Source organism: Chelon labrosus (genome assembly GCF_963514085.1).
Source record: "Chelon labrosus genome assembly, chromosome: 19".
Lineage (NCBI taxonomy): Eukaryota > Metazoa > Chordata > Actinopteri > Mugiliformes > Mugilidae > Chelon > Chelon labrosus.
The window spans coordinates 9369944-9393321 of NC_140352.1; the positions used below are offsets into that span (position 1 = coordinate 9369944).

A 23378-nucleotide genomic window follows, 5' to 3' on the forward strand; every position below is an offset into this window, starting at 1 on the left:
GCCCACCGATCTGGTTCATGTTCTGCCTCTAATCACATGTAAAGCACCAACAAGTCACCCACACACTCTGAGGAAGGGGCCGCCCACGCTGCTGGACGCGTCCGACGATCGGCAACCGCAAACGCTCGGGATTCACGACACACTTTGATCGGGTTTGAAATTACTTTAAAGCGAGGAGCGTCTCTCTCCTCGCCTCCCTCCGACTCTCCTCCGGCGGTCACATGGCACAGGTGGTAGAAGCCGTCGGCGTGGCGGCGTCGGTCAGACCAGAATTTGTTTGTGTGTGTCAGCATCCTCTACGTGGCGTGTGTTTTTGCCGTGGTGATTGTGATGCGTGTGTTTCTGTTTAACGTCGATGATTTCATTGGTTTCCTCCTGGTCGTGTGCGTGGAAGTGTTCGTCCTTGCTCTGGGTGTGCGTGTGCGGTTCCTCTGGGCGTGAGTGTGTGTCGGTGACCTCGTCGATCCAGCTCCTGAAGCGGCTGACTCGCGTGTAGAGCGTGGGCGAGGAGGGGTCGGCGCAGCCGTAGCCCCCGGCGACGACCCCGGCCAGGACCCACCGCCCCGCCTCCCCCTGACACACTAACCCGCCTCCAGCGTTGCCCTGGCAGCCGTCGCCGCGGAGGAGGCTGGTGTCCGGGGGACTGCCGGCGCACAGGGTGCCGTGGCTGGAGAAGCTGTCGCCGTAGCGCTTCTTGCATTGCCATGACGACATCAGAGGGACCCAGGATGCCAGAACAGAGTCTAGGAGACAAGATGGAGGAGGTGATTTAAAGGCTGGTGTCAGAAATACAGAAACATTCAGCTGATTAATACGACGACGGCCAACACCTCTGACTTGTAATGAATTACTTGAGTCATTTATCAGCTGGATCACAGGCTGCAGCTCTGAGAGGCTGAACACGGCAACGCTTTGAGATAAATGTTCACCAGGTTAGTTCAATACAAAGGTCACATGAGGCTGTCATTGTTTAACTTCTTGTATTTAATGACAGATCTCTAACAGAATTAAATTTGTTGCTGAATGTGAGTTTACAGTTTAATAGTAATCCACGCAACCCTAGTTATCAACCACACGGTGGCGCCAGAGGAAAAGACAAAAGCTCATTCGAGTTGATCTTCTGAGTAAATCTCATCACTCTATCCAAGATATTTCTTCACTAAAAGCTAAAACTGAGGTGTTACTAACAAACTCAACATCTCTGGGATCAAGTGTTTCATCTCTTTCACCTTCGTTTCCTGTCATCTGTGCTGTTTGTCTAAGATTTAGATAAAAAAAAACCTTATAATGTTAAGATTTGCTGCTTTTTCTCTGACTTATATGTTCGTTAATTTAAAGTCTTTGGACTGTTGGTCAGACAAGATGTCGCCTCCAGCTCTGTGAACTTGTGATGGACATTTTCACCAATTACAAGTTACTTTTATTGTCATTTCCTGTAAAGATAAACAGCGAAAATATAGCCTTGATTAAAATTTTAACTTCAGCATTTAAGCCTAAATACTTAATAAAGCAAACCTGATTAAACTTTTACTATTTTTAATATTATTCTAATGAAATGTTCTGAGATAAGAGCATTTTCTGCACAGATGTTGTGTCTCAAACATATTTTTAAACACATTCTGACAATTACTGGAAATAAAAAAATAAAAATCTCAACATGCGTACCTGGTCCTGTCCAGCCAGCGGTAACCATGACAACACAAGAAGACGGACTACTCCCCCCTGACGCTGTGTCGGCAGCAGGAAGGCACGCAGCGTTGGTGTCGGGGTCGAAGGTCAGACAGTGACCCTTGGTGCTGGGCAGCTTCAGCAAAGCCAGGTCGTGTCCTCCGCCCTGACCCTTAAACTTCCTGTGGACCACCACCTGCTCTGGGGTGAGGGTCTGCTCCGACGCCCCGACGCGCACCACGAACCGGGACGGATCGCTGCCGAACCTGGAGGAGAGAGAGAGAGAGAGAGAGACGGAAGATTTAGACTTGCGCTGAAGACGATCCAGTGAAGGAGCTTTATAAATCTAGATGGAGGTACCTGATGATACAGTATGCGGACGTCAGGGCCCAGCAGGGGCTGACCAGAGTGCCGCTGCAGAGAGGAGCGCCGTCTTCTCCTTCTTGAGACTGAAGCCACACTGACACCTGCCAAGGCCACGTGGTCCTGAGCAAGAGCACAAACAGATCCAGGTCAGAATTGCTTCTCTTCCAGCAGACGCATGCTTTTAAACCAGCTTTTAAAATGAAGTAACCTGAGCATGTTCTGCTCTCCCTGGTTCCTCCTCTTCCCCTCGTCCTCCACCAGCTTCCTCAGCCCACAGCTCAGCTCTTCAGGCTTGCTCTTTGCTGCCGACTCCCGTGGCGTGACGTCGCACCTCACCCCTGCGTCCTCCCTGCGTCTGCACCCCTGGATGCTTTGACCCAGGGTGGGACACTCTCCCAGGAACTCCTCCTTCCCCGTGCACCTCACCTGGTCCAGGTGGATGGGTCCTTTCCCCTGACCGAACCCTCCCGCTGCTACGGCGCCACCACTGCAGAAGAAAAGGTGTCAGTTTATTTATTTTTTTATACGCTTTTCTTTTTTAATTTGTCCTCTTTTATGCACAAACATTAACCTGTGTCCGAGCTGTCTGCACACCACGGCCGCATTCAGGTCATTCCAGCCCGAGTCGCAAATACTTCCCCAGTCGCCATGGAGATACACCTCGACTCGACCTTCTTTCCTGCTGCTACCACCCACGAGACGCACCAGGGGACCTGACAGAAAGAGGAAGAAAAAAAAAAAAAAAAACGCTCTCATTCATATTCATGTCTGAACATCCACCGAACATGGTCCACTCTACGGAGGGAGAGACGGTTTAACGTCCACTGACGGTGTTAAATGTCATCTTGGTGGAGAGTCTGTGTCGACAGGAGACGCAGCAGAAAACATGGCTGCAGAAGTATAAACGTATAAATGGAATAAAGTAAGTTAACACCTCATAGTCCACGGCCCTTTCGGTGCAGAATTAATTGCATTTCCACGGCCACCAAATGTCTGCAGTGCAGTGCAGCGTTAGTCTTTTGTTTTTATTGGCTCCTTCCTTCCTTCTCATTATTATTCCCAAGACCAGATGTTTATTTTTATCCAGACAAACTCGGGGCAGCAGTGTCCTCAAGGCTGCAGAGAAGAGAGCTTGTGACTGGACGGTTGCCAGTCTGGGGAAATCAATCATGCTGCTGAGACGTCCTTCACCAAGGGACCAAACTACACACTGTGGTTGCGTGATGTCAGTATAATTCTCCCAAATAAATATGCGCAAACTGAACGGTCGGTCTAGCCTGACCTCTCACCTGTGGAAGGTGCGATAACCGGCACGTCATTGGTCTCTTGGCTTGGCCTTCCTCTGCAGCGGACGCCGACGTCCTCGCTGTGGGAGCAGTCGGTCCGTCCCCAGATGCCGTGCTGACAGTCCAGCAGGGACGTCTCGGATCCCTCGCACTGGACGTCGTCCAGGAGGATCAAACCGACGCCCTCGCCAAATGTTCCATCCGACACGACCTCAGCGTGCCCTCTGAAAAGTGAAAGGGATTGGGAAGCATAACTTTTACATTTTTGCAGAGATAATGGAATAACAAGTAGCCCCGCCCACTAGAACTAGACTCTGTGTTGGTCATACCTGTAGCCCAGCTGTCTGCAGACCACCTCTGCATGCTGCTGGGTCCAGTGGTCGTCACACACCGTCCCCCAGTCGCCGTTGTGAAACACTTCCACTCGACCCTCCCAGGGGCTGTCTCCTCCAACCAGACGCACCACGCCGTCTAAAACAGTTTGTCGACATTTATAAGATCTTTTGGGACCATAAATGTGATTAAAAGCAGATGGACTAAAAGCTAGCTATGCCATTAACCTCAATGTATGATGTGGATTAATTATTAATCTTAGTTTTGTCACGCGAATGGTTATGTTACTTCTTAGCGTCCATAAATCCCGTTCGTGCTTGTCACAAACAAGATGTTGCGGCTTCATGCAGCAATGATTTATTGATGCCCGGGGGCTATTTATAGCAGCTTTAAGCTCCCAGTGTCAGTGTGTGTGCGGTGTACTTGTACCTGTATAAGGGCTGCAGGAGACTCCGGCGTCCTCCATGTGGTCACAGTTGTGCTGCTCCCAGTCGCCATGAGGGCACTGATCCAGGAAGAGCTCGTTTCCTGTGCACTTCACAGCATCCAGCAGGATGGGACCTGAACCCTGACCGAAGTGAGCCCACGACCAGGCCTTCGCTACCCCCCTGCAACACACACACACACACACACAATTTGCCTAAACATTGTATTTGTATTTACATGAACATACTAGAAACATGTCAGGGGAAAAAAAAGGTTAGCAACAGGGTTATACATGACCTTCTTCACCATGATCCCCATTAAGTAGCCATTTTGTGTTTACTTATTAGCAGCGAAATTAGCATTCAAACATTGACTTGCTTCTAGAAATCAAAATACTTGCTGTAACATTTCAAACTGAAATTAATTTGTCAAATCAACTATTTAATACAGGTTAGCACCTATGTTATAAGGAAGTTTGGATTAAATGCTAAACTTATGTGGCTAACAGTGTGAATGCTAACACAACAAATTTTAGCAGTTGTGTGTTTACCAGGTTCTAATTAGCACTAGACAAAGCATACAACTGATGACTAAGTCAAGATAAAAGTTTTAAATTGATATATATCGCCACACATAACATTTATCACGCTGAGAAGTGATAAAACGGATTAGTGCTCTGCTTGAATCAGCGACCTATCAGCCAATCAGAAAACAGTATTTCTCGTTGCCAGGTGAAATAGCAGCGCCGTAACCACGCCTTCCACAAATGCGCGCGAATGCGGCGATTACGTGCACACGTCATACAAGAGCAGGAAGTGGAAGCCCGCCACCAGGTAATCACTTCATCACTTAATTTTTTATTTTTGTTTGTTTGTTTTGTTTTTTACAATAGCTGCTTATTAAAGTCGAGGAACTATGCAGGATATTTGCTTTATGGATAATTTTTTCCCTTAATTAAACAGCTTTAGACGGTTATGGTTAAATGGCTATTTAAGAAGGTTTAAATTAATTGAATTTCTGTTTTTAACTGCCATGTAAATGTACACACAGGTATGCTAGAAGCACAGGAGCTAATGAATGCAGCCAATGATGTTCAAGGGGCAGCATTTGGCCAAACGTCTTTTTTCTACAACATGCTACTAATGCTACACAATGTACAACTGACGTGAAAGTAATTTCCATAAGTCGAAATAACAGTTTTAAGATGAAATCTATAGTTGTAGTAGCTGGCTATTGCTTGTACATCCATTAACGAAACTATGAATGGTATAAACAGCATGTGTTTACTGTAACATTAGCATGCTAACAATGACAACGCTAACACCCAGACATCATATGCAGTTGATGCGTATTACTTTGTGTATTTTTGACCTTCATCATTACATTAAAAAGGTATTGAACCAAACTATTGATGCTAACAACAGTTCAAGTTTAAAGCCATGCAAGCAACTCTTTTATGAAGCATTAGCAGGCTAACAATGTTAATGCTAACATGCTGATGTTTAGCAGTTACATGTTCTAATTAGCACTAAACAAAATGTACAGCTGACGAGAAAGTAATTCGCTTTGTCTAATTTTGATCTTTATCATCAGAGTTTATGTCCTTGCTAACACCTCTGTTAAGAGGCATTTTTGAGTTAAATGCTAACATTAGTGCGCTAACAACGGCAACGCTAACATGCTGACGCTAACAGCAGGTATGTTTATCAGAATTAGCATTAAATGTATAGCTGATGCAAAAGTAATTAGCTTTGCCTAAATTTGAGCTCTATCATTCAATAAAAATTTAAAGAAACTATATGCTAACAGCAAATGTTTACAGCCATGCTAATATCTCTTCTATGAGGCCACACAAAATTTGGTTCCTACTGTCAGATAGAAAGTAAATTCAACTAATTCATGGAATATAGTTCACTAAAAAACTGCTAAAGGAAAAGTCAGCAGGCCAACAAATCCTTTAGGAAACTGTTCAGGAAAATGTTATGGCAATCAATTTTAGCTTTCAACAACCGCCAGCACGGAGCTATGCAAGCAAGTATTAAAATGAATCAGGAGTGTATTGATACACTAACCCTAAATAAAGCAAATATCAATCATCCAAATTGTAAATAATAAATAGCTACAAGGACGTTGCTGCTTCATGTGGTGTTGATGATTTATTGATGCTATGAGAAGCACTTTAGTGTGCTTGTGTGCGTCTATGCATTTCTGTTAAAACTGGTGGTTGGCCTTGAAATAACATACAGAGGATTTGTTGAATGCGCAAGACTGAAGGAAGAGAACCAGATGTTATTGTTGTGGCAATCCTCAGTTTCTTCTAACACTATACCGTACATATTATTATTATAGACATAGAATAAAAGGCAAAATCACCACAGATTACTGAAGCTATTGTACTTACATGTGCATCACAGTTATATATAAAATAGGATGCTTACATAATAAAAAACTGATTTTATATAAAGTTGTTTAGATAATTATTTCTTTTTATTCAAAGATGGTTTCAGTATCTCAAATATGTTTTGTCTTTCTTTAATGATTTAGCATATTGATTATTTTTAACGATCAATGAATGAAGAAAACATCAACATAAAAAATAAAAATTATATATTGTTTTTTAAATTATTTATGTGATTATTAAATCGTCAAATAAACACCAGGAATCACAACCATGTATGAGAAGTAATAATCCAAAGTTATAAAATAATATACAGAAGTCACAAGTATATATTTACTTTTACTTCCTTATTTATTTATTTATTCTAGTTGTAGTTGAGTTGTTTCACATGTGGCGCGTAAAAATCTGAGCTCTTCCACGTGTACAAATCTGTCAGTGAATGATCAGTGTGTTAATGTCTGAAACTACTGCAAAGGGGGTAAAAAAAACTATCCAGGTGGGACAAAAAACAACAAATCATTTTCGCTTCATTTTGCTTTTAAGTGTCAAAACACGTCAGCGCCTGAGTGCAGCTGTGTGAGAGAACCTGTGCATCAGTGTCAGGACATGTTTTATTTACAAGCACAAACACAGATGGTGAGGCGTCCCTTGGTGTTTCGGGAGATGAAATGAAACCTTGTGTAGAACATGGAGGGAGCTCTTTCTCGTCACGGCTACAACTCCATCGCCGTTTGACACCACACTTGAGTTGTCAGCTGAATGCTCTGCCATCTCCGCAGGGTACATACTCTACACACCTGCGCTCATTCAGAAGTAATCCATCAAGCGTTTCCCTCTGGTTCTTCTTGGCAAAGTGAGGAAAACTTAACCTAAACGACCCGCCTCTGATCGGCTGGACTGTCTTGACTCTGAATATTTCTAGCTCTTGCTCAAATGAGGCTTTTAAGGAGAGTGGCAACCCACAGGAAGCCATTTAGACACTCCAAACGACTTCAATCCTCCTCTGATCTATTATTTTTTCTTTTCCATTTCTGCTGCACCCACATAAACAGGAGTGAAAGTTGAGCATAAAACAAAAGAGAAATGCAGAACATTCTTCAAAAAAAAGGACAGTTTAACGTCTTGGCTGAGCGGTGTACATCTTTATTTATGCCACAAAACTAAAGGATAAAACTGGTGACACCGTGTAGTTTTTATTGTCAATAACTGTCTGTATCCACAGACTCATTCCTCCGTGACATAGAGCTCCATCACTGGTGAAATGTTCCTTTATTACAAGACGGCTGGCACTGTATTATGACACCCTGTCTGAGTCACGACTATTGAACTCTACAAATCGATCCTACTGAGACTTTTTTTAAACATCAAAAACCATGAAATGATTCCCTCACAGTCTGTTTCCTCTCCTCTTCTCTTCAGTTAATGGAGGCTCTGTTTCCTCACCTCTTGCTCCTTTCCACGCTCTCAAAATCACTTCATTCTCAGTATACATGTATATGTCACCACTCTTGTCCAATGATGTAGTTGCCCGTCTTCTCTAAGCCAATTGATCCCTAATCCGGTCTTCTTTAACTTAATTGTAAACCTGTCATCTTGCTGCTTCATCACCATCAGCGTGTAGACTCCAGTAGACACTGTTGTTCTTTCATCATCTGGGACTCCGTCTTTATACTTTTCACACTCACATTACTACAATACTAAGTTAATAAGCTCCCACCTGATCTCTCCTTAGTGATATGTCCTCAGTAGGATGCTTGGAGATGAGAGTCACGGGCATTGTGGAAAAATCTGAACACCTTTAAAGGGGAACTACTGTTTTTTACAACCTGGACCTTATTTCTGGAATAAAATACGATCGTTTACACACCCATATAACTTTTGTGTTATTTGCACTCCTTCAGAAGCGTATATCCATATAGTGGAAGTGACTGGGGCACCGAAACGCAGCCTCTAAATAACACATTATCTGCCGAGAAACTCGTTCATTTCACCAATATTTTGTTATGATACGCTAGTGCTATCCCCCGTTGAGTCCGGAGTTACCTGTGAGAACGAAAGTGTCATCACACGTGTGTTAATTGTGTGTCTTGGTGGTGTGGACGTACCCGAAACCAAGCTGCCTGCACACCACCTCCGCATCTCTGTCGTCCCACTGGTCGTCGCAGACAGAGCCCCACCTTCCCGCGTGGAACACCTCCACGCGACCTTCGAAGTCTTCCTCACTTCCGACCAGTCGCAGCGGAGGGCCGCTGCCTGAGAGTGGACGTGGAGACACTTAGTTTAGTTTCACTGGAGCGGGAATGCCTTAAAAAAATACAGTATACTACAAAAGAGACCGCTCAGGTGTGTGTGAGGGGAACATAGTCAGGTCTGGTTGCCATGACACTTTGGAAGTCACACTGACCTTCTGGTGCCGCACACAACACTGCGGCCTCGTTTCCATGGCTACAGTCTCCGGTGACGAACGTCCTGCTTCGGCACTTGCTCAGGGTGTTCTCGTCGCCACGGCAACCCAGTCGCTCGTAGTGGAATAGGCCGGAGCCCGAGCCAAACTGTGAGTGCTGCACCGCGGAGCCAATGTCCCTGAAAACAAAAAAAAAAAGCAATAAGAACAAAGAGTTTACTGCCGTCAGACGCTACTAAAACACTGGAGAGATTTGACTTTTTCAATCCTACCCCAAACCCAGCTGTCTGCAGATCACACTGGCGTCTCTGTCAGTCCAGTGGGAGTCGCACACCGCCCCCCACTGGCCGTTCAGGTAAACCTCAACCCGCCCGCTGCCAGAGGACGAGCTGCCAACCAGACGGGCCGCACCTAAAAAAAAAAAAACACAGACGCAGATTTAAGTCAGCGGAAACCGTCAGAGTTGCATGCGACAGACACGTGATGCTAAATGCTACAACGCTTTTATCGTCCATGTCAAGTTTTTGGCCACTTGGAGGCAGCAGAGTAAACTACAAACATCCTCAGTGATCAGATTCACTGACTTTTCAGTAGTACAGTGAATGCATCTTCTTGGCCAAGACCTTTTTAAATAAAGCACTGTTGTGGACAAGAGATTGCAATGTAGGACATGATAATTTCAAAGACAAGTAGTTCATTTTTAACAAGGCATTTTGTCATTTATCTGCGTTTTTGTAAATTATTTTGTCTGTATTTTTCTGTGGACATACCCTGGTGGCAGTCGCAGTAGGCCCAGCCGATGGCTCCTGAGTTTTGTCTGAAGAAGCACCAGGGGTTGGACTCGCGGTCCGGGTTCCTGCAGTAGCTGTGGTCGCCCAGCCCGCGGCCCGGGTACTGCATGACGTAGTCTGGGAACTCGGTCCATTTCAGACAGGGGGCGCCCGAGTCCGTCTGGGACACGGTGCCGTTATAGTATCCCAACTCTGTGAATCCCTCAGAGCAGGACAGAGGCACTGCAGGACGGGGAGGGAGGAGAGAGAGTAAATGCTTGAGGAAGATGAGAGAAGATGTTTTGGATGAAAGGAGGAGGAGGATTTGGGTCAAAGTGAATAAACGGGAGGGAAATAGAGAACGCTTGGGAAAAGAGATAGGAAAGAGGAGTGGAACTGCTCTTATTCAAATCACATTATCCCCATGTCTGTGTTTTATCTGAGAGTAAAAGCCTACACGGATATTTCCCCCTCAACTACTCTGTGTTGAACTGGTGAAATTTCCATGACCTCAGAACCATCCATACCTAACAAGTCGGTGACCAGATACCTCCAGTAATCTTCTCTGAGAAGGAGTGAAGCTTAGACAGACTGAGAGAGAAACTGCTGACATCAAAGTGAAGCAAAATTAGGCCAGAAAATATAGAGCGTGTTATGTGCTGTAGCTTATTAAAAACGCACACCGTGCAGTAACGGAGAGGAATTATACCGAAGAACAAAACAAGCAGACGTACTAATACACTGCAGAGGTGCAGAAACTGAAAAGATACAACGCTCTGAAGTTTTTAGTTTTTAACTTGAACAGGAAGTATTACAGATAAGACAAATTCCCTCTTATTCTTTCTTTACTGGATCTTTTAACGTGTATTTGTGAATTTGTGGACGTGTACATCGCGAAGGACGTTAATGCTGGTCTCTGTCCAGACAGAAGCGCAGCAACTGAAATTAAATTTTGTACAGACAATCATGTTCCCCAGAGATTCTGTCTACTACTGACTGTATGATCTTCAGTTTTTTCCTCTCGTGCCAAGAGGCAGTTTAGCATTTCTGACTAAACATATTTTGCTGTCATGTTTCCAGCTACTGGGCGTTGTTTAAAGATATTCTTTGAAATATGATCAATAACTACTTGCAATTCACAGGCTATTACAGATGACTGACAAAGAAACATCACTACTCTTAGGAGTAAGTGAGTTAAGTTTTTTTGTGTAACCTTGCGCACATACTATTAGAAACTACAATAGTAAAGTTTGAACATTTATACGTGGACGCAGAATGGTGACAGCCAGTTGACATTTAACTAGCAGCTGGGACGTCTAATCGACCTCTGAGTAAGATTTTAAAAATATACAAGTGAGTGGGAATGGATATAATTGTGGCAAGGATGGAACGGATGGAGCGTATCCCACTGGGGGGATTGAGGTCTGTGTTTCGACACAATTATTGTCCATAGGGAGAGCAAACATGATACAGGAAGTTGCGGTTGTTTCCAGAGAAAAAGGACCTTATTATTTGGTAAACCTAACATATGAAAACAATATAAAAACAGATGCATGACACCGTAGAATCAGTCTGAACTTAACTTGAGTTGGTATCTTTTTGAGAATAAACTCTGCCTGCATCAAACTTTGACTTCTCCAGTGATTCCTTTTGATTCTGAAGATATTCCAGACACCAGTAGACTCTAAAAACCTAGATTACGTGTTGAAGGAAGGAGGTATTAAGCAACAAATGTGGACTTTTTCTTCGACATAAGAGGCTGAGGCTAGTAAACAGTTAGCATTGTAGCGCATAAGCAGCAGCAGCGTGTTAGCACTGAGTGAGAATTATCTATATGTAAATGTGTGTGTGTCTTTATGTCTATTTTTAAATCAATATAATCAAATAAATATATAAGACATTAATTATGACATGAATATGTAGCTTTAAATCACTTTGCTTATATTTTTGTGATGACATTTCATTTTGGTCTTTTATTTTTTGGTCTTTTTAGCCACTATTACAATTCACAACTTATTGGCTAATATGTATATTTTACTCTGGATTTCTTTGAGTCTCCAGATTCAAATTCTTTTTTTGTTTCTTTTATTATTTTCTGTGTATCCTTTCATAATTATTAGTATTTCCTTTACTTATTTTCTTGCTTCCCGTTTTCTGCCAATTCCCGTCAGCTGATCTGAAGGTTTGAAAACCCCAAAAACCACTGAATGCCTTGTTTGTTTTTCACTCTTGCACTGGAGCCTTTTCCCCCCTTGCGGCGTTGCATCTCGTTCTTAAGAAATGCTTCCTTGCACATCGAAGCTGCAAGGGGTTTTTGGGGCCAGGCAGCTACTAAACTATGATTAATGGCGGAGGTGTTTCAATAACCAGCAGCGGCCTTATCTCTCCGACACACACACAGCTTGGCCGTCCTGCAACATTATCTACGCAGTGCAACCCACCTCACACACTAACACACACACAGATTGTGCTGCACAGTGACCAACAAAGACAACACACAAACACAGTGCGGGCAGATGCTAAAACCCACTGAGACACACTGGATCCAATTTGGAAGAAGATAAGAGGGAGAAAGCAGAAATATATCCTCAAACAATAAATAATACAGAACACACTCAGGCATTGTGCCTCACACTGAACTCTAAAAGCTTCTGACAACGAATCAAAAAAAGTGTCTGTCCCTTTAAGACGTACAGAAAGAGAAAGAAAGTAAACTTGGGAAACAACCCTCATCACTCTTCACATACTTTTTACTCTCCAGGCCAACAACAGCACACGTAAGTAGTTATTTATGAGCCACACTTAAAGTTTAACACTTAACAGATTACGTTTGTGTTGTTTTAGAGTTACTGTTTCATCCCACTTTCTATTTGAACTACTAGTTAAACAAAACGTGGGTGAAAATTCCTCACGGACGAGTATAAATAATATATTTTGTAGTTGCATATGCCATATAAACGTTTTGTCAGGGCATTTTTACAGCAAAATCCTTCTCTGTTCTTTTTTTATTGTACATTTTCGACGACGCAAACGATTTAACATAAACCTAGGGGGGGTGTGGTGAAGTTGCCAAGTTTCTCCGTTTTCAGTAAACAACCTAGCTGACATAGTGGCTATGATAATGGTGGGTGCGTAATCCAAGTACCTGGCAACCACGCGGTTACCCCCGCTACGTATACGCGTTGTTGCCTAGCAGCGTTAATGGACGTTTACCCGGAGATACCGCACTGGCCACAGCCGTTTATTACTGTTACAGCCGCCATATTGGAAGCATAAACGCAGTAAACTCGCTTTTTAAATTTTCGAGAATTTTTTCTCCTTTTTGCTTGGCCACAAATGCAACATATTTATCAATATTAAATATAGTTTATTTTTATAAATATTTTATATTCTGTATAGAGTAGCTATGATTTTTCTGTAATATTTAATTGAACAATGATTAGTATAGTAATTAAGAAATATACAGTTATTTATTCATAGACATATATTTTAATTTATTGGTTACCTTTTATATAATTTTCTGTATACATTTGTATATAACTAAGTTAAAAAAAAATTTAAATACCTTAAATAAATAACACCTTATAAAAAAAAGCTTTATATCTATATCAAATACAACAAGTTCGAAAGAATAAAACATTTTAAGATAATTTTTCACCAGTGTTCATCAAAGTTAGCCCCAGGTTTTTTGGCATTTATTTAATAAGAACACACCAAAGCTGCTCAGTAATATTTGAACTGCTCATCTCACGTTATGAGCTGGATATGATCAGTTTAATGCCGTTTATATTAATTCAGAGAATTCAAATATAATCGCATGTTAGTTTGAGTAAAGTCAACATTAACTCAGGCGAAGATGTCCACTGAAAGGAGAAAGAGGGAGGACGTTGGTAGCCGCTGGGACACCCATCTAATTAGTTTGTATGCAAATACCACCGTTATATTAATAAGGGAAATACAGCAGCACAGAAACAGGCAAGCAGATGCATGTGCAGGCTCTGGGCAAACATCTGGCTGTGTGTTCATAGGGCGATTACAAAATCAAATGGTTTACAGATGGGTCAAAGTCAGTCAACAGTTGATCTACTGTTTAAACACCTTGATTATGAAACTCAATAGTAAATAGAAATGTTATGTTTTGTTCATTATAAAAAATTTGTTAATTTGAAGCTTCTGTGTGATTTTAGAAATGGCGTCCAACAGCAGTATATTATCCAAGGAACAGTTTCTGTGTCCCATCTGTCTGGACGTGTTCACTCGACCAGTTTCAACTCCATGTGGACACAACTTCTGCATGTCCTGCCTCACGTCGTACTGGGACACCGCACCTGACTGCCAGTGTCCCATCTGTAAGGAGGCTTTTAAAAGGAGACCCGATCTCAAGGTCAACACTTTCATTTCAGAGCTGGCGTCAAATCTGAAGTCGCTTAATTTGACAGACAGTCACGTCTGGGGCGCCGATCTACAGCAGGTCAACTCTGGCCTCGCTGTGATGTGTGATATTTGCACAGACACCCAGAAAGAGGCTGTCAAATCCTGCCTGGAGTGTCTGACTTCGTACTGCGATGTTCATCTAGAGCCTCATCACCGAGCTGCTGGACTAAAGAGACACACACTGGTTGAACCCATGTCAAGCCTGGAAGACAAGGTCTGCAAGGAGCATGACAAGTTCCTGGTGCTGTTCTGTAGAGATGACAGCGTTCTGCTTTGTGAGGCATGCGCCAGCTCGCGCCACAAAAGGCACGACATCGTTCCCAAGCAGCGGGCGTACGAAGATATGAAGGATCTCCTGGAATATGATGAGGTCAAAGTGCAGCTGATGATCGAGGAAAGGGTTCAGAAGGTAGAAATCATGAAGGAGTCCGTAAAACAAAGCAAGACAGAAGTTAAAGGCGTGATAGAAAACGGCACGCAGGGCTTAGCGGCTCTGGTGGTTGAGATTCAGAAGAGTCAGGCGGAGCTCGTGAGGGTGATCGAGCAGAAGCAAAGAACGGCAGAAGAACAAGCAGATGGGTTCATTAGCGACATGGAGAGGGAGATTAACGAGCTGCAGAACACAGCCGCCAAGATGAGGGAGCTAAAACAGACAAAAGACCAGCTCAGATTCCTCCAGAGCTACAAAAACACGTCCCTCCTGCCACACACCATGGACCTGTCGGCGTACAATTTTAACACACACCTGGAGATGCAGCACTTACACAAATCTTTGGAAAAATCAGTGTCTCAGGTGCAAGTGCTGCTGCAGAAAATGAACACAGAAATAAAACAATTCTCAGACGGCGCGTCAAACATCTCCATGCTGAGATACATGCAGAAGTTTGAAGTGAATGTCATACTCGATCCCGACACCGCTCACCCTCTGCTCATTTTATCTGACGATGGGAAACAGGTGAGGTACGGCATGGGCTCAGTCTTGTGGGGAAAGCCGGTCCTGAACCCAAAAATGTTCACCGAACATCTCGCAGTTCTGGGACGGAGAGGCTTCTCGTCACGCAAGTTTTACTTTGAGGTTTATGTGGGTCAAAAGACTGAATGGTGTCTGGGCGTGGCCCAGGCGTCGGTCCATAGGAGAGGGGCTGTTTTTCGGGGCGCTGGCTGTGGACTCTGGGCCATCTGGTTCCTGGAGGATAAGTTTGAATCCTTTACCACTCCAGATGTGACGGTGCACGTGGGGAAAGTGAAACGGGTCGGGGTGTTTGTGGACTACGATTGTGGTCAGATATCGTTCTACGATGTACAGGCTGTGACGCTTATTTATTCTTTCACTGAGTGTGTCTTCACAGAGGAGCTGTATCCGTACTTTAACCCCTGTGATAATGAATATGGTTCAAACTTGGATCCAATGATAATTGTACCTGTTTCTCCTGTGCAGTAAACGTAGGCTTCAGAGACTAATAACTAAAAAGCTGCGACTTCAAAAAGAAACAAACATTAACTGACTTGATCAAATAATTTGGTGAATTAACAAATTCAACAATTAATCAGGTGTTGAGATGCTAAGAGCAATGAAAGCAATGATTAAAAACAAAAAAAACGCTACTAAAAATGTCTATTAATGTTTATTTAAGGAGGCAAATATGGCTGATTTCAGAAAATGGACCAAGAGGATGTTGGCAATTTATTGTTCTTATATAAAATTATGGTTAAATTATTTAATCTATTATTTATTAAACTATAAAAGATGAAATATCAGCCTCTCAAGCTGCTTTCTATCCTCGTCGGGTAACGTGCTGTTTGCTGCGCTGCATTCAGGCGCTAAGGGTTTAGGTCCAGGCTTTTAGACCCCAATAGATTATGTTGACTTGGCACAGTTTGAAAAGAACTGATAGAAATTATGAAAGGAATGAAAACTGAACTGAGTTTCAGTTTTACAGAAACGAAAACCAACTTTATTGCAGTGACAAGTCAGAGTGTGGGAAAAAAAAAACCAGATCATTCAGCGTTAAAGAGGAGACTGTGGGTTAGTGGTTAGAGAAGCTGTTGGACTGTGAGGTCACTGAGGTGCATTGAGAAAGCACCTAAAACTACTCAGCCTTGCACGGCTGCCGACGACTACAACTCTTGTACAACTGACAGAAATAGTTTGAAATAACTTTGAGCATTGTTTTCAGGCACAGAATTAAAAAGTGTAAGTACTCGTAAATATGGGCTCAACATTTGCGTTAATGAAACAAAAATGCATGTGTAGAAGTGCAGATAAGGTGGAAACTGTGTGTAACATTTATACTGTGAAACCGTGTGTGATGCATTGTGACTCAGAGTCGGACTGTCCAATCAGAGGGCAGATTGTTCAAGTTGCTTTTATTTCAGTGGGTACGTCCTGAAAGGTTTAGCAGATTTAAGCCGTTGACAGTACGTAAAGACGGATGAACGCTAAGTGACGTCGCCCACTGTTTTTTTGTTTTTTTTTTTTTGCGAAGAGCGGTTTTGAAGCTCAGTGTGGTGCCGCTCTAGCCGTCGCCATCTTGGCAGAGCCTGACCCCTGCTAATTAAAAAACGGACAAAGGCAGATACACTAGGGATGGGCGATATGGACTAAAAAATTTATCCCGATAATTTCTGGTATTATCACGGTAACGATAAAAATTACGATAAATAAACACCAATTCAGCCTAATCTTTTTGACTATAATGCATCAGCAAGTTTTAACTGAGTTGTTGTTGTTTTTTACTGGACTCTTTGGATGAAGTCGACGCTGCTTCTGCATCCTTGCGCATTTTCTGGCTTTCTTCATATTCTGGTTTGTGCTTGTGTTTGAGGTGGTGGAACAAATTAGCGGTGTTACTGTCCTTTTTATTTGTTAGCAAACCTTGCATGTTGTAATTTGCTGCTCCGCACCAGACTTTTTAACCCCTTCATGCCTAGTGTCGCGAATTCGCGACGCACTGTTTCCGTTCAGCCTGCAGGCGAAATAACGCATTACTCCAATGTCGGTTTGTGCACATTCAAAAATACAAATATTTAATTTCTTTATATAATTGAAAAATCAATTCGGGCGTTAAGGGGTTAAAACCAAACCAGTTCCAGATAATGGAGGTGGAGCCTCGTTTAGGAATGAGCACCTCGCCATACGTCATCAGTGGGAATTTATCGTTTTTATCGCGGGATGACATATTCTTACCGTGGGGAATGTTTTTGACGATATATCGTAAACGATGAAATATCGCACATCCCTAAGATACACTATCTAGTGTCACCTTTGATATCAACATAAGTTAGTTTTTCAGTACCAGGCTGTAAACGTGTTTATTTCTGCTGTTAAACCGTTGACTATACTCGCTTAAGCCTCAAGTGGTCATGAGCGGAACTGCAGATCACATCTATAATACATGTCTTATTTTCTCGCACGTTTATTTATTTTTATGGGTTTAATAAAGTGTAATTTACATCTACAAACTTTACAAACTCAACACCTAATTCACCCTAATTCTATTCTTTACTTGCATTTAAATAAAATATCTGTTGTCGATCTACTTTTCATCCGAATAGCAGCTATGTTCACTGTATTAATTCTGATATTTGTATCAAATTTGTTTATTCCTGCACCAATAATTCAGAATATTCATGTCACTTATTGTTTTTTAAGTTTATATTTATTGTGTTGGCTAAAAGAACATGTATTTTTTTTTTTAAAGCTGTGTGTGTACAGCTCTGTAATCTTGATGAATCTTTTATGTTCAGCTTTATTAAATTTTAATAAAGTAAAAAAGAAGCATTACGTAACCGAACTGAAAGCAGCGTCTTGTATCCGTGTATCTGTGTCTGATCAGACACGTTATCGCTCCGTGTTTGATCTCCATCTTTAATTTCCGTCTGCTTCTTTAGTTTTACGTGCGTTTAAACGCCTCTGCCTCCTTCTTCCTGAGACTCTCATTCAAGTTCTTCATCCTCGCTCACACCCTACTCATTGCCACGACAACAGCACTCTGCCAATCGCCATGGGAACGCTCGGTCTCCCTGCTCCCATAATCCATTTGCCAGCCACAATGAGTATTTGACACGGTTCACAGTCGGGAGGCTCGCTGTACGGGGGGCGGGAGTGTGACGGCAGAGGAACCCACTTTAACTGTGAATATGGTGAAATTCACTTTTATTCAGTTCTGTGACAAAGAGGAAGCTGCTCGTCGGAGAGCTGTGCGTGATTTCCTCGTGATAACGCTCGTGGGTTTTGTCGACGTGTAAACCGCATGTGTCTGTCACTGAGCGGGTGTAAAAAAGCACCGATATTTCCGCTTTGGTTATGAGACGGAGAAGGAGGAGCTCCTCGCCCCACCCCCTCCTCCATCCATATCATCATCCTCATCATCTCTGGCCTCCACTCCTCTCTTCGGGATGTAGGGAAGGAAAATGATAAACAGAGGGGTGCAGGCCGAGGAGAGAGGAGAGTGTAGGAGTGAGAGGAAATAAAAAAAAAAAACAACGACAGAGGAGGCGGCAGCAGGAGAGGAGCGATGAGAGTGTCTGAGTCAGAATATGGGTTAAAGTGGAGGGAAAAAATAGAGAAGGAGCAGAAGGGAGATGTGGTGTAGGAGGAGGAGGGGGATGGATGGATGGAGGGACGGGATGGAGGCATCACCTCACTGCCTACCTGAGTTCTGCACGTCGTATAAGTAGCTGTCCTCAGCCACCACCTAAAAACAGGAAGAGAAAGAGGATATTTAATTTCAGTGGAAGCGTTTTAATGGAGTACAAGCACAAGATTGTTATTGTAAATGTTCCACATAATGGGTTCCGGTCCATCGTCCGATTGGGGCCTTTCTGTGTGGAGTTTGCATGTTCTCCCTGTGTCTGCGTGGGTTCTCTCCAGGTTCTCCAGCTTCCTCCCACCGTCCAAAGACATGCTGGTTAGGTTCATGAATCTAAATTGGCCGTAGGTGTGAATGTGAATGGTTGTGTGCCCTGAGATAGACTGGAGACCTGTCCAGGGTGTACCCCGCCTCTCGCCCAACAATGACAGCTGGGATAGGCTCCAGCAGACCCCGCGACCCTTCACAGGACAAACGGTTACAAAAGATGAATGAATGAATGTTCCACATAATAAAATGTGAAGTTTTAAAGCTGTTGGTAGGTGGATATTTGTAGCTTTGACTAGAGTTAAGCTAGCTGTTGTCAGTCTTTAAGCTAAGCTAAGCTAATCGTCTCGTCTTTCTCAATATATTTGGTTGTTTTTGATCAGTTTGTTCGGTCGATGGGTGTTTTATTTGTTTTCAGCCGATGGTTTGTTGGTGTCACCGATGCCACTGGTTGGCAGCTTTTCAGTTGACCCAAAGTGTTGAATCGTCAGCAGAACGAGTCGGTCAGAGAGGTCAACCTTAACGGCTAGTCCCTAACCCTCTCAAAGAACCGGTGCACGAGAAGAAAAGACATTTAAGCAAGTAAACAACAAAATTCAAAGGGCACGAATACTGTAGAAGCCTGTTCTCGATTTTCATCTAATCTGAACATTTAAATACACAAATACTTTCACAAGAACATGATCGTCTAGAAAGAATAAACTGTAGACTGAGCTTCCTAGCCTCCCAGCTAATAGTATAATGCATGCGTAAAACATGGCATTTGCATGAACTAATTCACCAATCTGGTCTCACCAGACACAACACACTGCTTGTCATTTCCTTCTAAAATTATCCACATGACTATTTATCGACTCGATGCGTCATTTGAAACTGAAAAACCGATCTGACTTCCTTGTAACATCTGACAATCTTTGAAAACCAGATAAATATGGAGGTCTTACATCATTAGGTTAGAAAAAACATGATCAACGTTTGTTCCCATGACCTCTTACTAAGGCCGTTGTGTAACTGTGACCACGGCTGATGAATCATTTCAACTGAATGATCCCCATAACATTAACTGTTCTCCGATTAAAGGAGATCTGACTCAATCTTGTACAAAGACCTCCTTTAAAAATTAGCTTTTGTCCAGACTCACATGCATTTTCAGCAGGTATCACCACTCCCAGGACAAATGATAAACCACCCAAGTGGGACACAGCGCTCGACAGCATCACACGATAAACAACAGTGTTTGTTTGATCTCAGAAATCAGGTCAGACGAGAAGAGGACACGCCACACCGCCACCTCGGCGTGAAACTCGACACATGTCACCTTCACACGTTGGTGAGTTCTGCTGTAACACACGTGGAACCAACGCCAATGCAGACTCTCGGTCTAATGATATTAGAGCGGGAACAGGTGACCCGGTGGTCGGGAACATGGGCGCTGATTCCTCCATTCATATCAATCACACGGCTCGATTACCGAGCTAATCTGTTACTACGCTCCTGCAGCTGCGTCCAGTGCGTGGCCATGCAAACACACGCACACACAGAGATGAAATAAATAAACAAAACCATTTCTGAGAAGGAAGGTGCTTCAAAAGGATGCTTTCATTCTGGGCTTTCAGTCGCGAATGATTCAAACTCTTGTTAACCTGACTGATTGTTTCTGGTGGGGGGGGGGGGGGGGGGGTTGGTGTATTGATAAGAGCGTCTTGTTTTAAACTTGTAAAGGAACGATTTGTGTACTTTTTATTATTACACATAAGAAAAAGACACTTGTGTCTTCCAGAAACAGGTGAAAAGCGTTTGCCCCATCATTTCTGACTGAAAACCAGTTCTTTCCGTAGGGTATTTTATCTAGAGTTACTACCAATCAGTTGTCTACTGCAAGGACCTTCTCCAGCATCTCACTCATTATGGTTTCCTTAAGTAGTTGTAGTAAATATTTCAAAAACACTGGTAACAATTAAGATTTTAAAGGCTGAATCATGTGAGTTTTGAGGAATTTTGAGCTTAAAATTTGGTTTTATAAGATAACTCTGAGTCCTTTAACTCCTTCTTTAGCTGCAGAGTGTTTCCTGTGTTTATGCATCCTTAAAAACGCTATGAACTCAGTGAAAAGAATCCAATTTTAGAGACCGAATCCCTGTTCAAATCCTGATGAATACGACACGGTAACATGATCTGAATGTCAGACACAAATAGATGATGGTCAAACATGAGTATTATAGTTCTATAGTATTCAATAGGCTGCTGTGGCATCTGCATTCAGATACACTCCCGAGGCACAACAGCTCGTTTTGTCCGACCAGCAGCCGAAAATGCAAAAAATGCCGGCGATAATTTTCTTTTTAGAGTCAGAAACCAGTGCGCTTGAGACATTTCCGACTGAAACGATTCTTGCAAACTAGCTGACCACTCAATTACTCACTTAATGGCATCAGTTGAAGATAATTTTCTTCACCTTGAGCCCCTTTCCTCTCTGTCTGTAGATATTTAGAGTGGAGTACTGTCAAGGCATGTTTGCACAATTGCACCAGAATTTAGGAAACTTGAGCTCTACGTGAAGACAATCTGAAGGCTATATAAATATAGAGATTCATTTGTCTCACAAACTAAATTACACGTCTGCATTCAAACACAAAGTTAAAATGAAACAAAATGCTCAAAAATAAAACAAAAAGCATAGCCCAAATGCTGAGTCCCGTATCTGGGACAACCAGTATCATGTAATTTCAAACCTCGAAGGACCTTCTGAGCATCTGTCCTTCTGCAGCCTTTTAGTCTCTTAAAACTAAACAATGAGTCATCTTCAAGCGAAGTGCTGCTTCTGTACCAGTTGTGAGGTTTTGTTCCAGTGCTGAAAACAAAAAGAAATAGCTGCTGCATTCAGGATATTCCTATTGAAGAAAAAAAATAAAAAAAGGTGAAACTCGTCTGCAGTGAGTTGCATGCTCGGCTGCTCTCAGTGTTAGAGGCTCTAATTAAATCCTGCACACCACTGTACTCCACTAATGACTTCTGCACAGGCTACACAGCTCATATGCTGCACGTTAACACAACACACACTATAATCGCAGACAGGTAGAGGGGAAAATGAATGGGGATTAATTGATTGATTTATCGGTAATTGATGTGCAAGGGCCTGCATCAGAAATGAGGAGTTTTGGTTTATAAATTAGTGAACGTGAATTCCAGCTGACACCCAGCATGCTCTGACCCACACCTGACAACGACACCTGCTTCCCTGCTTTTGGCTTTCAACATGTCTGAGTTGAGCAGAATTGCTGTGACAAGCTCCAGCAGCCCGTGCAGGGTTCATTCCCACTGCACCGCGGGGGAAGAGGAGCCACCGACGGGTTCCTCTCATGATATCCCGCCGAGGGGGGGGGGCCATGGGAGGAGGAGGAGGAGGAGGATGAAGAAGAGGGAGAGGAGAGGGGAGGATGGAGGGGTTGTAGCTGAGACCGTGCATGCGTGTACGTGCGTGTGAGGCATGTCCGCTTAATTGCACAATGTGCCACCATTAATTGGTGTAAATACAGATTTGGTGCTCTTCAACGCCCCGACCTGCTCCCGCTTTGTTCAGCATCCTGAATGAATCATGAATGTTGCATGAAAACACCCCGCATACAGGATCCTTAAAGAAGCCCTGAATTATTCAGGCTGATCGATCTAATTATCAGTTTAATTAAGGCGTTTTAATCTAAAATGCAGCGCGGGTCATTAAAGCCTGACACTGTTCCAGGAAAAACACAGAAAACAAGGCCACATCTCACACACACACATAAAAAAAAAAAAAAAAAAAAAATCGACCCCATCACCCTCATTATCATCCCCACACAGGATACAGTACATACCTCCGCCAGCAGCGGCAGCCAGAGGCAGGCGGTTCCGATCAAGCTCAACATTTCCCGGCTGCTCAGAGCCATCCTTCTCTCCGCCCGGTAGTGTGTCCGTGTCATAGCCAGAAAAGCCGCCGCTCCTCTCCCATGTCTGAGTCCAACCTGTCCGTGAGGTGAGCCGCGTGTCCTCCCGCTCGTCCCGCTGCTGCTGCTGGAAGAAACGTGGAGTGTGTGTGATGGTGTACGTGGGAGGTTTTACGCACAGAAAGCAGGGTGCGGCACTATAAACGGATGGAAAACACACACACACACACACAGAGACACACACACCGATCCGATCCAGTGAAATAGTGGTGAGGTCTGCAAAAACCTGATGCCACAAGCATCTCTCTCTCTCTCTCTCCCTCTCTCTCCCTCTCTCTCAAACACACACACACTTTCAATCATTCTCTGCCTCTCAGTCAGGGTTAATATCAGCTAATTGTTTAATTTAACTCCCTTCGTCACCTTGTCTCATGCCCTGCTGTCAGATTTGGGCTATGCGGACAGTTTGGCACAAACGCTGTGCAAACGACCTCTTCTATTTATATATAGTGAA

The 23378-nt window shown here is 43.2% G+C and overlaps 2 protein-coding genes across 2 annotated transcripts; one reads left to right on the forward strand and one right to left on the reverse strand.

Annotated features, from left to right (window-relative positions):
* Positions 1–261: 261 nt before the first annotated feature.
* LOC311504274 (neurotrypsin) lies at positions 262–22900 on the reverse strand (the record flags this gene model as incomplete). The annotated part of the gene is made up of 14 exons (XM_084567293.1): positions 262–743; positions 1666–1934; positions 2029–2154; positions 2243–2521; positions 2606–2747; positions 3324–3544; positions 3650–3791; positions 4083–4261; positions 8583–8726; positions 8878–9060; positions 9154–9292; positions 9652–9894; positions 18740–18782; positions 22796–22900. 14 exons carry the CDS (start codon positions 22898–22900, stop codon positions 262–264), a joined length of 2697 nt encoding a protein of 898 aa, XP_084423419.1.
* Positions 12277–17807, forward strand: LOC311504692 (E3 ubiquitin-protein ligase TRIM21-like). The gene is made up of 2 exons (XM_084567927.1): positions 12277–12428; positions 13839–17807. The coding sequence occupies exon 2, from the start codon at positions 13841–13843 to the stop codon at positions 15524–15526; it is 1686 nt and encodes a 561-aa protein (XP_084424053.1). The 5' UTR covers positions 12277–12428; positions 13839–13840; the 3' UTR covers positions 15527–17807.
* Positions 22901–23378: the final 478 nt, after the last annotated feature.

What these genes read in the sequence shown, in the direction of transcription:
- LOC311504692 (XM_084567927.1), top strand. Translation starts at nt 13,841, where the DNA reads ATGGCGTCCAACAGCAGTATATTATCCAAGGAACAGTTTCTGTGTCCC.